At 58.4% G+C, this 12,434-nt stretch overlaps 2 protein-coding genes across 2 annotated transcripts in view; one reads left to right on the top strand and one right to left on the bottom strand.

Moving 5' to 3' along the window:
• Window positions 1-7,580, top strand: part of HGH1 (HGH1 homolog) — an 8,224-nt gene extending 644 nt beyond the window's left edge. Inside the window, exons 2-7 of the mRNA XM_007956112.1 lie at window positions 5,692-6,559; window positions 6,630-6,730; window positions 6,815-6,913; window positions 7,050-7,141; window positions 7,222-7,344; window positions 7,413-7,580. Coding sequence (XP_007954303.1) covers window positions 5,692-6,559; window positions 6,630-6,730; window positions 6,815-6,913; window positions 7,050-7,141; window positions 7,222-7,344; window positions 7,413-7,580 — 1,451 coding nt within the window. The remainder of the gene's footprint in view (window positions 1-5,691; window positions 6,560-6,629; window positions 6,731-6,814; window positions 6,914-7,049; window positions 7,142-7,221; window positions 7,345-7,412) is intronic.
• Window positions 7,581-8,828: 1,248 nt separating this feature from the next.
• Window positions 8,829-11,372, bottom strand: LOC103210187 (testis-specific serine/threonine-protein kinase 5-like). Its single transcript, XM_007956111.1, has 7 exons — window positions 11,169-11,372; window positions 10,764-10,871; window positions 10,471-10,673; window positions 10,293-10,348; window positions 9,897-10,029; window positions 9,703-9,818; window positions 8,829-9,349 (listed from the first exon to the last, which is right to left on the bottom strand). The coding sequence occupies exons 1-7, from the start codon at window positions 11,370-11,372 to the stop codon at window positions 8,829-8,831; spliced, it is 1,341 nt and encodes a 446-aa protein (XP_007954302.1).
• Between the last annotated feature and the right edge of the window lie 1,062 nt (window positions 11,373-12,434).

Genomic DNA, 12,434 nt, shown 5'->3' with positions numbered 1-12,434 from the left:
ATCCCCTTCCAAGTGTTTGACAGTGGTAGTTGGGCACCATCTAGTTCTTCTGGTCTCATAGTCGTATAGGCTGCAGATCCGATGGTGTACCAGTCGCTAGGACTCATTGTTTCCATGAATTTTTTGTTTTCTTCATTCTTCTTTGTTCTGCACGAGGAGAGTCCCATTGTTGCATCTAGATGGCAGCTTGCAAGCTTTTAAGATCCTAGTCTCTACTCGCCACCAAAGTAGGAGGTGGAACAATGTTTTGTGTAGTATGTTATGCCAATTGAGCTTGATGTCCCCTACGACCATGGTCCTGAGCCCACAGGTTCAACTTCTCGCTCCCTCTGGGTTGCTGGCTGTGACCAAGCAGTGACTACAACCTTGCCCCTTGTCAGCTCTACTCTTGTTGTTATGTGCCGTCGAGTCGGACTCATAGCGACCCCTCCTTGGGTTTATGAGGCAGTATCACTACGGAACTAGATTGGCCCATCTTCCTTCCAAGGAGTGGCTGGTGGGTTTGAACCGCCAGCCTCCTGGTTAGCAGTCAAGTGCCTTAGGCACTACGCTACCAGAGCTCCTTGTCAGCTCTACTATACACCTGGAATTCAGATCATACACATAAACTTATAGGACCCTTATCTGCCAACCCTATACATGTTCTTGGGTACACTGCCCACTTCACAGACATACCTACTAGTTCAGCCTGTCCACCCATCTATCCACCCATATTACCCATGTTTTCTGCTACTTACTTTTATGGCGGTAAAACCCTACACACGAAGACATTCGCTAACGTAATAATGTCCACATTTACGTCTCAGGGACGTTGATGACGTTTTTCATGTTGTGCCACCATGATTGCTATCCTTTTCTAAAATATCCCACCACCATTAGCATGAACTCATGCCCCGCAAACAAATGCCTCCCTTTCCCCGGTTCTGCTTTCCCGAAGTCCCCTGTTGGGTTTTCTGAGCAGCGAGGCCTCTCCTGTAAGTTTTTCAGCCTCCTCTCCAGAAGTCTCTTCTCAATGACTTTAGGCCTTAGGATTTGCCTTCCATACCTGTTGGTTCCTCAGCTCCCAAACTGCAGAGGCTCTTGCGTAATGGGCCTCCTGCAGGCAGCTCAGTCCAGGGCCAGCCACGTGCCAGGCCCAGAGGACTGGAAGACATGGCATTAGAGAAAGGAACTATGCATCTGAATTCTAGAAAGACAAGACCTATGGCAGTCTGCTCTTACTGGTGCCTCATTCTTTAAATTTTAAACAGATGTTTTAAAAATACAAACATGAGAAATGAGGGAAGGAAATTCAACAAGTCACTAAACATTATACAGAGGAAAACATTAATAGATTCATTAGTAATCCCAATGTATAGTTATTGCTTGAAATCAAGTAACCTGTTCATCTCCACATAGCATCAAGAGGAAAGGCAAGTAGGCAGAGGGGCAGAAGATACCTACAAGAAATAGCCGAGGAAGGGCTCTGCAAAAACGGCAAGGAGGCCACATGTTCTGACCTCCTCTAATCCCACAAGGGGAAGACAGGATTACCAGCAGTAACCCAAGGCCTATTCCTGCCAGGCCAGACATGTTGCCTTCCTCCAGCCCTTTCTTCAACCGTTCCTCCCAGAGCACCCACCACCTCTCTCCTGGGTTCGATAATTCGCTGCAGTGGCCACACAGAACTCACAGATTACAAGGTTTATTAGGGAAGCACCAAGCTACAACTCAAGTTCAAGAAAAATGCTCAGTTTCTCTCCCAGCCCACCGTCCCTCAGCCAAGAGTCTCTCACAGTCTCTTTCCCAGCAGTGCCGGTCCCTCGGTGTCTCACTCAGCGATGCGTGTCTCTTGCGGCTCTTTCCCAGCAGCACGTGTCTCTTTCAGGGTTGCGTGTCTCTTTCGGCAGCACGTCTTCCTCCACCAGCAGTCAGAGAGAGTTCTGCCTCCAGGAGGCCTCCTTTTGAGCCCGGAAGGGTGGTCAAACTAGCCAATCACAGCATCAGAACTCTAAGCACGTGAGAGAGAGTGGGCACCTCCCAGAACATTGTATTGTGCCACTCCCAACAGAAATAACCCAGGTGGATAGCCTCAGCAATCAGGGGCTGCTCAGTTGCTCATACAAAATCCCACCTTGGAGTTTACAAAGGCTTATGGGTAGAAAAGCCACACTAAGTAATTTACTACACCGCAGGCTCCCATCCAGATGAGACAAAGAACTTGTACAACTCAACAGGAACAACAAAAAAAGACAACACAAAAGTGTATACAAAGCTAGAATGGGAACGTGATAATTAGTCAAAATAGCGTATTACTTACGTGGTTGCCATGAGTCAGCAGTGGCTCTACAGCAACTGAGTTGTTTTTTTTTTCATGTATACACACATGGACGAAACATTTCTCAACTTCATGAGTAATCAAATTAAAGCCAGGATATCCCCCACAACTTGCACCAGATGGAATGGGAATTAAGGACCTGACCCTAACAAGATGCGAGGAGATGGAGAGAGAAGCGCTGGGCACTGCTGTGGGAGCGAAAGCCCTCTTTCCTTAGGGAGGTGGACACTGTCCCTGTGGCCAGTGATTCGGCTCCTGGGGATGAACTCAGGAGAGGGGCGTGCTCAGGCCTCAGGCAGAAAAGCAAGTTGGTGGCAGCACTGTTCAGAAGGGCAAGGGCTGGGAGTGGCCTGTGTGTGCATCGTCCAAGGAGCCCACGGACAAATGGTGACGCGAGCGCACAACCGCACTCTGTGATGGTGACCCAGATGCACCACAGGCCGACTGTTAAGGAAAAGAATCGACGTGTGACGTCATTTATATAACCAAAAAGAGAAAGAAACCCACAAAAACCGGACTATCCAGAAACATGTATTTAGGTGGTGTCACTCTAAAACAGGAAGTTTTATCTGAGATTCAAATTTCACAGGGTGTCTTGTATTTTATTTTCTAGCAGCTTGAGATAACTCACATACCATGAAATTCACCCATGTCAAGTGTGCAGTTCGATGGATTTTACTTCACTCAGCTGTGCAACCACTGTCTCGATTTTAGAACACTTCCACCACCCCGAAAAGAAACCCCGTGCCCACTAACTGTCACACCCCACCCCTGCACCTCAGGCCTAGGTGGCCATCAACCATCCCGTGAATCTGCCCATTCTTGACACCTCTATAAATGCAGCCAGACGGTCTGTGGCCTCTCATGTCTGGCTCCTTCACCTTCCATGTTCTCAAGGTTCATCTGTGTTGGCGCAAATATCAGAGCTTCACTCCTGTCTATGGGTGGACAGTCCACTGGGGTCCCTAGGTGGCACAAACCATTATGCACTAGGCTACTAACCAAAGGACTGGCCATTGGAACCCACCCAGAAGTGCTTCACAAGACAGGCCTGGCCATCTGCTTCTCAGAGTTCACAGGCTTGCAAATCCTGTGAAGCGGTTCTTTCTGCACATATGTGGTCACCATGAGTTGGAATCAACTTTACAGAAATTAAAAATATCCCACTGTATCCATACAGCCTCTTTGGTAATCCATTTATCAGTTGATGGACACTTGGGTTATCTCTACTTTTTCGCTATTACGAGTAGTGCTTTGAACATTTCTGTACAAGTTTTTTGTTTAAACACCTGTTTTGAGTTCTCTTGGGTATCCTCCACCTAGGTACAGAATTGCTTGGTCATAGGGTTATTGTATTTCCATGCTTAACTTTCTGAGGAAACGTCCCTACAGTGGCTATACCATTTCACTTTCCGACCTGCATTGTTGGAGGGTTCCAGTCTCACTGCATCTTCACCAATACTTTTTTTTTTTTTTAATTAGATCCATTGGCATCTGTGTCTGCTACATCCTACTTTTGCAAAACCATAGAGCCATGTGAAAACTTTGCTAAGGCTGTTCTTAGGGCCTTGGAAGGGACCCATGGAAATGATGGGCCCTGAAGCTTAAGCTTCGTTTGAGTCAGTTCTGATTCACAGCGACCCCTCCTTGGGTTTCTGAGGCAGTATCACTACAGAAGCAGACTGCCCCATCTTCCTTCCAAGGAGTGGTTGGTGTTGGAACCACCAGCCTTCTGGTTAGCAGTCAAATGCCTTAGGCACTACACCACCAGAACTAAATTTCATTATCTTCTGTAAATCTTCTTCTAGGTACTGCTATCCTTTGTGCACGTGTGTGTGTGTGGTGAAAATATACACACCAAAAGAAATGGCACTTCAGCAGTTCTTTCATGTACAATTCAGGGACATTGGTAACATGCTTTAAGTTGTACCACCTTTCCCAACAAATTTCCAAACTGTTTCACCATCATTCACACAAACTCACTGCCCCTGAAGCTTCTTGTCTGTCCTTTTGAATTGCTGTTGTCAATTCAATCATATATCATTCTTTGAGAGCTGGGTATTGTTACCTTGAAGGAGGGTGCTGGAAACTGAGCAGCCATGGTGGTGGGGGGGCAAGTCTCCACTTTAGATAAGTTGCCTGGGAAGACAGTAACAGTTAATAAGGGGCCAGCCTGTACCTAGCTGGAAGAAGAAAGCCAGAGAGACAGCAAGTACAAGGGGCCTGAGGCTGAAGTGGCCTTGGTGTGCCCAGGGAAGATCCAGAACCATCTTCTGTCTTGTCCTGTGTCCTGAGCAACCAGTTGGCATATGACAGGTACCCTAAAAAGGTTTGTCCAGGAGTGAATGCCTCCCTTTGTGCCTCCTTCTCCACAGGAGTCCTGGTGTGTCTAGAGAGTGGTTGCTCCACCCACAGTAGTGGACCTGGTGGAGGACAGGTAGAACTGAGTGGTGTTCCTCGCTGGGACAGATGTCCAAACACTGGAGGACAGAAACCACCTTCTGCTAAGACCATGTAGCCAGGAAGTGCCAGTGCCCATCTTTCCCAGCTGTGCTCAGAAAATCCACCAGCAGTAGGCACAAGTGACACGGCAGCAGAGAAGCAGGGGCGACGGAAGGGTAGAGACAGCCCAGAGCTTGGCAGTGCTCTGGGATCCAGCAATGCCTGAAGCCAGGGGCCCCTCTGGACCTCCTGGCTATGCAGGTGCATTTATGATCTTCCTAGGAGTGGAAAAGGCATTCTGAATTGGGTGTCTGTCACTGCAACTGACGAAGTCTTGACAAATGCCCAAAGCCACCCCCTCCTAGATCCCAGAGACCCACCCAAAGTTACCTCCTCAGTCCTCACTCTGGGTCCTATTCGGTCCAATATCCCCGCTCACACTGCCCGGCTCCCTGGTGGTCGGCACCAAGGTCAAGGTGGCTGCAGCAGCCCAGAAGACAAAGGCGGGACCGTCTTCCCAGGAGGACCCGCGGACCACACCCTCATTCATTCATTCACTCACCAGGTGTGCCCTGCTTCCGTGGGCCGGCCAGGGTCGGGGAGCTGAGGTAGAGACCTTAAAGCTCTCAAGCGCCCAGAGGCCACTGACCAAGAAACCACCGTCAACCGAGCCCAGGAAACACATTCTGATCTGGCCTGGGTGGGAACCAAGTTTTCTCTGGTGCTAGTGGAGACGCACCCAGGCCAGACCACGCGGGCATGGTGTGCAGGTTCAGGAGGGGACGAGGGGAGCCTCTGGACCTTGTAACCTAGGACAACGGGCTTAGATTGGCACACCAGTCCGTCCCAGGGGTGTCCCAGAGAAAGCAGTTACGGCGGGCGGGGAGTGAAGGACGCCAGACAGTAAGGACTTGCTTTATGGTCCCGCCCAGCCCGAGATCAGCAACTTCCGCGAGGGCGCCAAGTCCCACAATCCCTCGGACGTCGGCGTAACCCCGCCCCCAGCGCGCCTATCCGCCCAGTGCACAGAGTCCGCAGCCTTGGATTGGTCGCTGCGGTGCCCGCCTCCTCGAAGGGCGGGGCTGCGGCCCACGAGGAGGAGCGAGGAGCAGACCGGCGGGGGTCGCCGGGGCTCGCCCCGCCCTGCGGCATGGAGGTGGCGGCGGCGGCGGCAGCGGCGGGCACTAGCTCGCCGGGAGGAGCGGAGGACGGCGGCGTCGTGATCGCAGGCTCGCCGATCCTGGAGGCTGGTGCCCAGGCGGAGGCAGCAGAACTGCTGCCCTTCTTGGCGCCGGGGGCGCGAGCGGACCTTCAGGCGGTGGCGGCGCGGCACGTGTTGGCGCTGACCGGATCCGGGCCCGGCCGCGCGCTGCTAGCGGGGCAGGCGGCTCTGCTGCGGGCGCTGGCCGAACTGGCGGCTGCCCCGGCCCCAGCCCCGGCCTGCGACGCCGCCCGTGCGCTGGTGAACCTGGCAGCAGACCCGGGCCTGCACGAACCGCTGCTGGCGGCCGACCGCGGACTGCCTGCCCGCCTGCTGGGCCGCGCGTTGGATCCACAGTGGCCCTGGGCGGACGAAGCGGCCGCCGCGCTAGCCAACCTCAGCCGCGAGTCGGAGCCGTGTGCCGCTGTGATGGCGGTGCTGGCGGCGCCAGAGCCGGGGGAGCCCGTCCTGGAACGCCTGGTGCGCGCGCTGTGCACGCCCGGCTACAACGCCCGCGCGCCCCTGCATTACTTGGGGCCGCTGCTCTCCAACCTCAGCCAGCGGCCGGCAGCGCGCGCCTTCCTGCTGGACCCAGACAGGTGAAGCCCGAGGAGGCCATCGGGTGGGGTTGGAAGTGAGCCGGCCGGCACTGAGCACACCTGTCTCCAGGTGCGTCATCCAGCGGCTGCTGCCTCTTACCCAGTACCCAGACTCGTCGGTGCGCAGGGGCGGAGTGGTGGGGACGCTGCGGAACTGCTGCTTCGAGCACCGTGAGTGGCGCTGGGGGCGTTTCCGGGGTGGGGACTGGGTTCGGCGACAGCTCTAGACAAAACACATCCCTGGTTTTCTTCTAGGACACCACGAGTGGTTGCTAGGTTCGGAAGTGGATATTCTCCCGTTCTTGCTACTGCCTCTGGCGGGCCCTGAGGACTTCTCAGAGGAGGAGATGGAGCGTGAGTGGTTTGGGTTGATCCTCAGGGGGGGCCTTGCAGAGGGGCAGTGCCCAGACCCAGGGTTCTGACTCCTACCGGAAGGGAGTTTAATGCAGGGCTCAGCCCAGCACCCAGTAGTTCTCACACCTGCCCCTAGGGCTGCCTGTGGACCTGCAGTACCTGCCTCCAGACAAGCAGCGTGAGCCCGATGCCGACATCAGAAAGATGCTCATTGAGGCCGTCATGCTGGTGAGCAGGCGTCCTGCTACCATAGTGCCACCCCCACCCCCCACACACTCTGACTTCTGGGTGACCCCTCCTCTTCCTAGCTGACAGCCACAGCGGCAGGTCGGCGGCAGGTACGGGACCAGGGCGCCTACCTGGTCCTTCGGGAGCTGCACAGCTGGGAGCCCGAGCCCGCCGTTCGGGTGACCTGTGAGAAGCTCATCCAGGTGGGTGCAGCACTGGGGGGAGGGCTTCCCATGCCAGCCAGCGGCTCACCTGCCTCCGCTGTCAGCAGGTGCTCATTGGGGATGAGCCGGAGTGTGGCATGGGAAACCTGCTGGAGGTGCAGGTGCCCGAGGAGCTGGAGCACCGGCTACAGCAGCTGGACCGCCAGGAGCAGGAGCGGTGTGAGCAGGAGCGGCAGACGCCACAGCCACAGCGGCAGCGGCCTGCCTCCCCCTGAGGCCTGTGCAGCCGCCACCACTTCCAGGGTCACCTCTGGCTCCCTGCATGCCTCTCTCTGGACCCTTGTGGCTTGCACAGGGGTAGAGCTTCATGTAGCCAAGGGCTCCAGCCCCCTGGCTGTAGGGCAGATGTTCAGTAAACGTTGGGGGTACTGAGGGTATCTTCCAGCCCTGCACCCCTTGGCCACCAGCAGGAGGTGCAGGTCATCAGAGCAGCACTGGGATGGGGCTAGCGGGGGGATGGATCACAGAGCGACTGGACAGAAAAGTACCGTGAGCCCTGAGGGGCCAGCTGTAGCCTCCCCATATCAAAGGCATCATAGGACCCTGGATTGGAATAGTGACTCTTGGTGCTGTCAGCCCTGCCCCCAGTCCATCCTGGGCCCTGAGGCTGTCTGCCTGACACCCAGCTTCAGGGTGGACTGCGTGTCACTTTCCTGCTATCCCACCCCATGTAGATCCTGTCCTGGGGCCCTGCACTGCTCCCCACCTGCCCAGCCTGAAGTACTCCCCACCTGCCCAGCCTGAAGTACGTGCTGGCACAGTTTCCCTCTGTACCTTCCTCCCCCCCGCTGGGCCTGTGCCCAGGGTCTTGCACTCAGCCCTGCCCAGGTCCCCGCATCCTCTTGTGCCTGAGCCTGCGGGACTGGCTCCCTCACTCTCCCCTCTTCTAGGCCCTCTCCTTGGTCAGCTCCCAGAGCCCCCGCCCTACTTCGGCCAGGCCTCTCTGGTGCCTGTGGCCTTGCCCCTGGCCCCAGTCACTGTGGCCCCTTGGGTCCTGCCATGGGCTCTTGGCACCACTCACACATCCTTCAGTTCATCAGGCTTCTGTGGTGGCCCTCCCTCCACTCTGCTGCCTTTCCCAATCGGACCTTGGTGCCACCTGCATACTACCCCTAAGTGCTATTACCTCCTTACCAGTGGGCCTTCCGGGCACCCATACCCTGGTCCCAGAGTGCAGATTGTCCATCACCCCCACCCAGGACTCAGGCCTTCTAATTATGTTTCCACCCCCCCAAACTAAGGCCATGAGAATGGCCCTGGCAGCTGCTTCCATGCCCACCTAGGTGCAGTTCCCCATTAAAGTTCTGGCACTCTAGGCCAGTGTGGTGGTCTGGGGTCGGCTTCCCCCATGAGGGGTTCCGGGGAGACACCAGAGGGTTCCTGTGTCCTAGGCAGCATGGAGGCCTCTACACTTCAACAGAATAAACGCTTTATTTCACCTGGTCCTGGTCCCGCCCCGCTCCTCAAATGACCCGGTAGTGCCTTGGCCCTTTGGGGGTGACAGTCACGGAGCACAGCGACATGGTCTGCCTGGAGGCGCTGGTCGCCTCTGCGCTAAGCAGCCCCAGCCCGGCGGAGGCCGCCCCTCTTCTCAGGTGGGCCTCGGGCGCCCTGGGCGCCCCGAAGGCAGGCGCCGAACTTGGGTTACACGCCAGGGGGGCGCCTGGCCGCTGGGGGCGCCGCAGCTCCAGGAGTGGTCTTCGGAGCTCCGAGTCCTTGTTTGGCTCCGCGTCGCCCGTGGCCGCCGGGAGCTTGGACTCCGTCAGCGTCTCTGCAGCGGGCGACCGCGGGGTCAGGCGGGAGCAGAGGGCCAGCCCACCCACCCGGTCCCGGCGGTCCGACCCCGCACCTGGCGCGGCGCCTGGCAGGTTGCGGAAGAGCGCGTGCGCGGCGGGCAGCATCCAGGGGTGCGCGGCCACCTGCTGCAGGTGGAGGCGTGCGCGGGGGCGCAGCTGGAGCAGGCCGCGGATTAGGTCCTGGCACTCTAAGGGCGAGGGTCACGGCTGCGCCACGCCGCCACGCCGGCCTGCGCGCGCGGGTCACCGCCAACAGCACGGGCAGCTGGGAAGGGTCATCCCAGCTGCCCGGACAGGCTGCGCGGGCCGCCTCCTCCAGTCTCGGTGGGACTGAGGCACAGGGAGGCCGGCCGGCGGCGGAGCTTGGGTTTGAGCTCAGGGGAGCTAAGAGCAGGCAGGCCCTCGTCCCCTGGCCCACCTTCCCCGTCCCAAGGTGCTGTGCGGAGATGTCCACCTGAGCCACCCCGCCCAGCCGGGTGACCCCTCCGCGGCCCAGGCCCCTCATTCTAGACCTTGGGTGGGGCACAGGTGGCGGGCTCACCTGGGGACAGGCCAGGTGGGAAGGTGGGGCCGCGGCGCATCAGGGACAGCATGCAGTGGGGCTGGCGCTCCTTGAAGGGCAGCTTCCCGGTCACCATGGCGTAGAGAATGACGCCTCTGGAGGCACGGGCTCCTCAGGGCGCGCCCCTCCCCCTCCGGGGGCTCCGCCGTGGGGTGCCCTGGGGCGGCACTCACAGGCTCCACAGGTCGGCCGGCTCCCCGCTGTACTTCCTGCTCTTGAGGATCTCGGGGGCCGTGTAGGCCACGGAACCGCAGAAGGTGCTTAGCAGTTGGTTCTTGAGGCCCGAGGGGTGGGCAAAGCCGAAGTCTGAGGGGGTGGGAGGGAGTGGGAAAGGGGCAGGGTGCAGGAGAGTGGCTCAGGAGGCTGTTTCAGTCCAGAAGGATGGGGGGGCGTGGTGGGGACAGCAAGAGGGTGGCTGGGGAAGGGGCCTGGGCCTAGGGCTCTGCTGTAGATGAGGGTGTGGTGTAGGCCTCCTGGGAGGGTTGGGCTGAGGACAAGAGTCTGGCCTCTTTAGGGCTGAAGCTGGAGCCCTACTTTGCTGAAGGTGACAGCAGAGGGTTTCCACTCACCTGTCAACTTCAGGAGGCCTCCAGCACCCAGCAGGATGTTCTCACACTTCAGGTCCCTGCGAAGAGGTGGGGCTGGGGTCCCTGCGTGGGGGCCGGGAGGTGGGGCTGGGGTCCCTGCGTGGGGGCGGGGAGGTGGGGCTGGCCTGGAGCTTGGTGGCCTTGCCATGTGGGCCCTCACCGGTGCACAATGCCTGAGCTGTGGCAGTGTGCCACGGCGCTGACCAGCTGCCAGAACAGCCTTCTGGCCTCCTCCTCCTCCAGCCCAGGGCAGCCGCGGCGCTCCGACGCCGTGTTCACCAGCCCTAGCAGGTCTCCGCGGGCTGCCAGCTCCAGCACCAGGTAGGAGCGCTGGCTGTTGCGGAATGCCTCGTACAGCTGCACCTGCCGGACGCCCCACCCACCTTCGTCACCTCAGCACAGGGCCAGCCCCCAGCCAGCTGGGGAGTGGGCTCTCCCGGGGCTTCTGCCTACCACGTTCAGGTGCTTGTAGGTGGCATTGAGGGATGAGATCTCACGGGGCAGGAACTTGTGGGAGAGCTCCACAGGGGCGTTGGCTGTTGAGACAATCTTGATGGCCACCTGCAGGAGGGGTGGCTGCTGTGTGCCAACCATGGCCCCTTGAGGCAGAGCTGCTGCGTCCTCCCTGCATATTATGGGGCTTGGGCAGCAGCAGCCTCCCTCAGTCTCGGTCTGCCTCTCCCCTCAGCACTGTGCTCAAGGGGTGCGGGACCCGGGGTGTGTGGCCTGTGGGAGCTGTTGGGGGACTAGGCTGCCATCTGGGAGGATGCAGGGTAGGGCAGGAGGAGGGAGTGCTGCAGGTGCCTGAGCCAGTGTGGGAGGGAAACCTGGGCCAGGCTGAGGGGTGGGAGGCCTCACCATGGTGTGGCGTTTGCCCCGCAGGTCAGAGGACAGCTTGGGGTTGTGTTGTAGGCGCTCATTTGTAGCGTAGGCCAGGTAGACCTTGGAGAAGGTGCCCGAGCCAATCTTCTTGGAGGAGAGCAGGTAGCCCTTGTCCCGGCACTCCCGCACCTGCTCCATGAAGGCCCGCTGGTCCGGCCGGCGCCTGCAGCTGCCCTTCATGGGAGGTGGGGGCTCAAAGACTGGAGCATGGAGGTCCAGCTTACCATGGGCCATGGGGGGAGCCAGCGGGGGCAAAGCTGACGCCTCGCTTGTGCTCAAGGGGCAGCGGGTGGCTGGGCTGGGGCCAGGTGGGGCCTGTGCCCCTTTGTAGGGAGCACCCAAGGCTCTGGAGACTTCTGGGGCTGCGGCAGAGACCAACCAGGGATGGCAGCTCAGGATGGGGGGGCTTCACACAGTGTGGACTGGCAAGGGGAAAGCCAGCTCTGGGGAATCTGGGGGGGGGTTCTAGAATGGAGAGTTCTAGAGCTGCTCCCGCATTGTGGCCTCAGAGGGGCTCCCCTGCCCTAGGCCCTGCAGGACCCCGGCCATCTGTGGGGTTAGCACCCACTTCAGCGGTTGGCCACAAAAAGTCTTTAAAGAACCCTCAGAGAGGGGAAGAAAGGAGGGGAGGGATTTGTCCTTAAACTTCCAAACTTGAAGGACATAAGGAAAGGAAAGGGAAGGAGACAATGCAGTGACCCTATAAGCACACTCCATCCTCGGTGGGGGTCCCAGGTAGCTGGTGTGTGTGTGTGTGTGTGAGGACCGCCAATACAGGCTGAACCCAGACAGAGGCAGTGGGGGATGGGGCTTGGGGTCTGCCTCCTTGCGCCAGGAAGCTTCTGGCCCAGGTCAAGAGCCTGTTGCAGGAAGCTTGCCCACCAGGCTGGCAGTCCCAAGCTCTCCATGGACTTGATCGCACACCCCATGGCAAGTCAGAGCCCCAGGCCTAGGGCCACATCAAAACCCCTGGCCTTGGGAGAGAGGTGCCAATACCACCCCTCCTTCTCCTTGCCCCCAGGGTCCTCTGTGAGCTGTGTCATCACCAGGAGCAGCATTCACAGAGCACCTGCTGTATGCAGGCCCCCTTCTGAGCAGTCGAGTCAGCTACCACAGCCTTCACCTGAGCCCTTTGGTGGAACACACCCAGTGTACCTGCCTGTGCCAGGCAGCTCCTGTTCAGGATCTCAAATCCAAACTCCACAAAGAAGCCCCTCCCACAGATGAGAAAGACCCAAAGGA

The sequence above is a fragment of the Orycteropus afer genome, unplaced genomic scaffold (assembly GCF_000298275.1).
Source record: "Orycteropus afer afer isolate SDZICR_OR568_19922 unplaced genomic scaffold, OryAfe1.0 scaffold00574, whole genome shotgun sequence".
NCBI classification, from domain to species: Eukaryota; Metazoa; Chordata; class Mammalia; order Tubulidentata; family Orycteropodidae; genus Orycteropus; species Orycteropus afer.
This window is presented reverse-complemented; position numbering and strand designations above follow the sequence as displayed.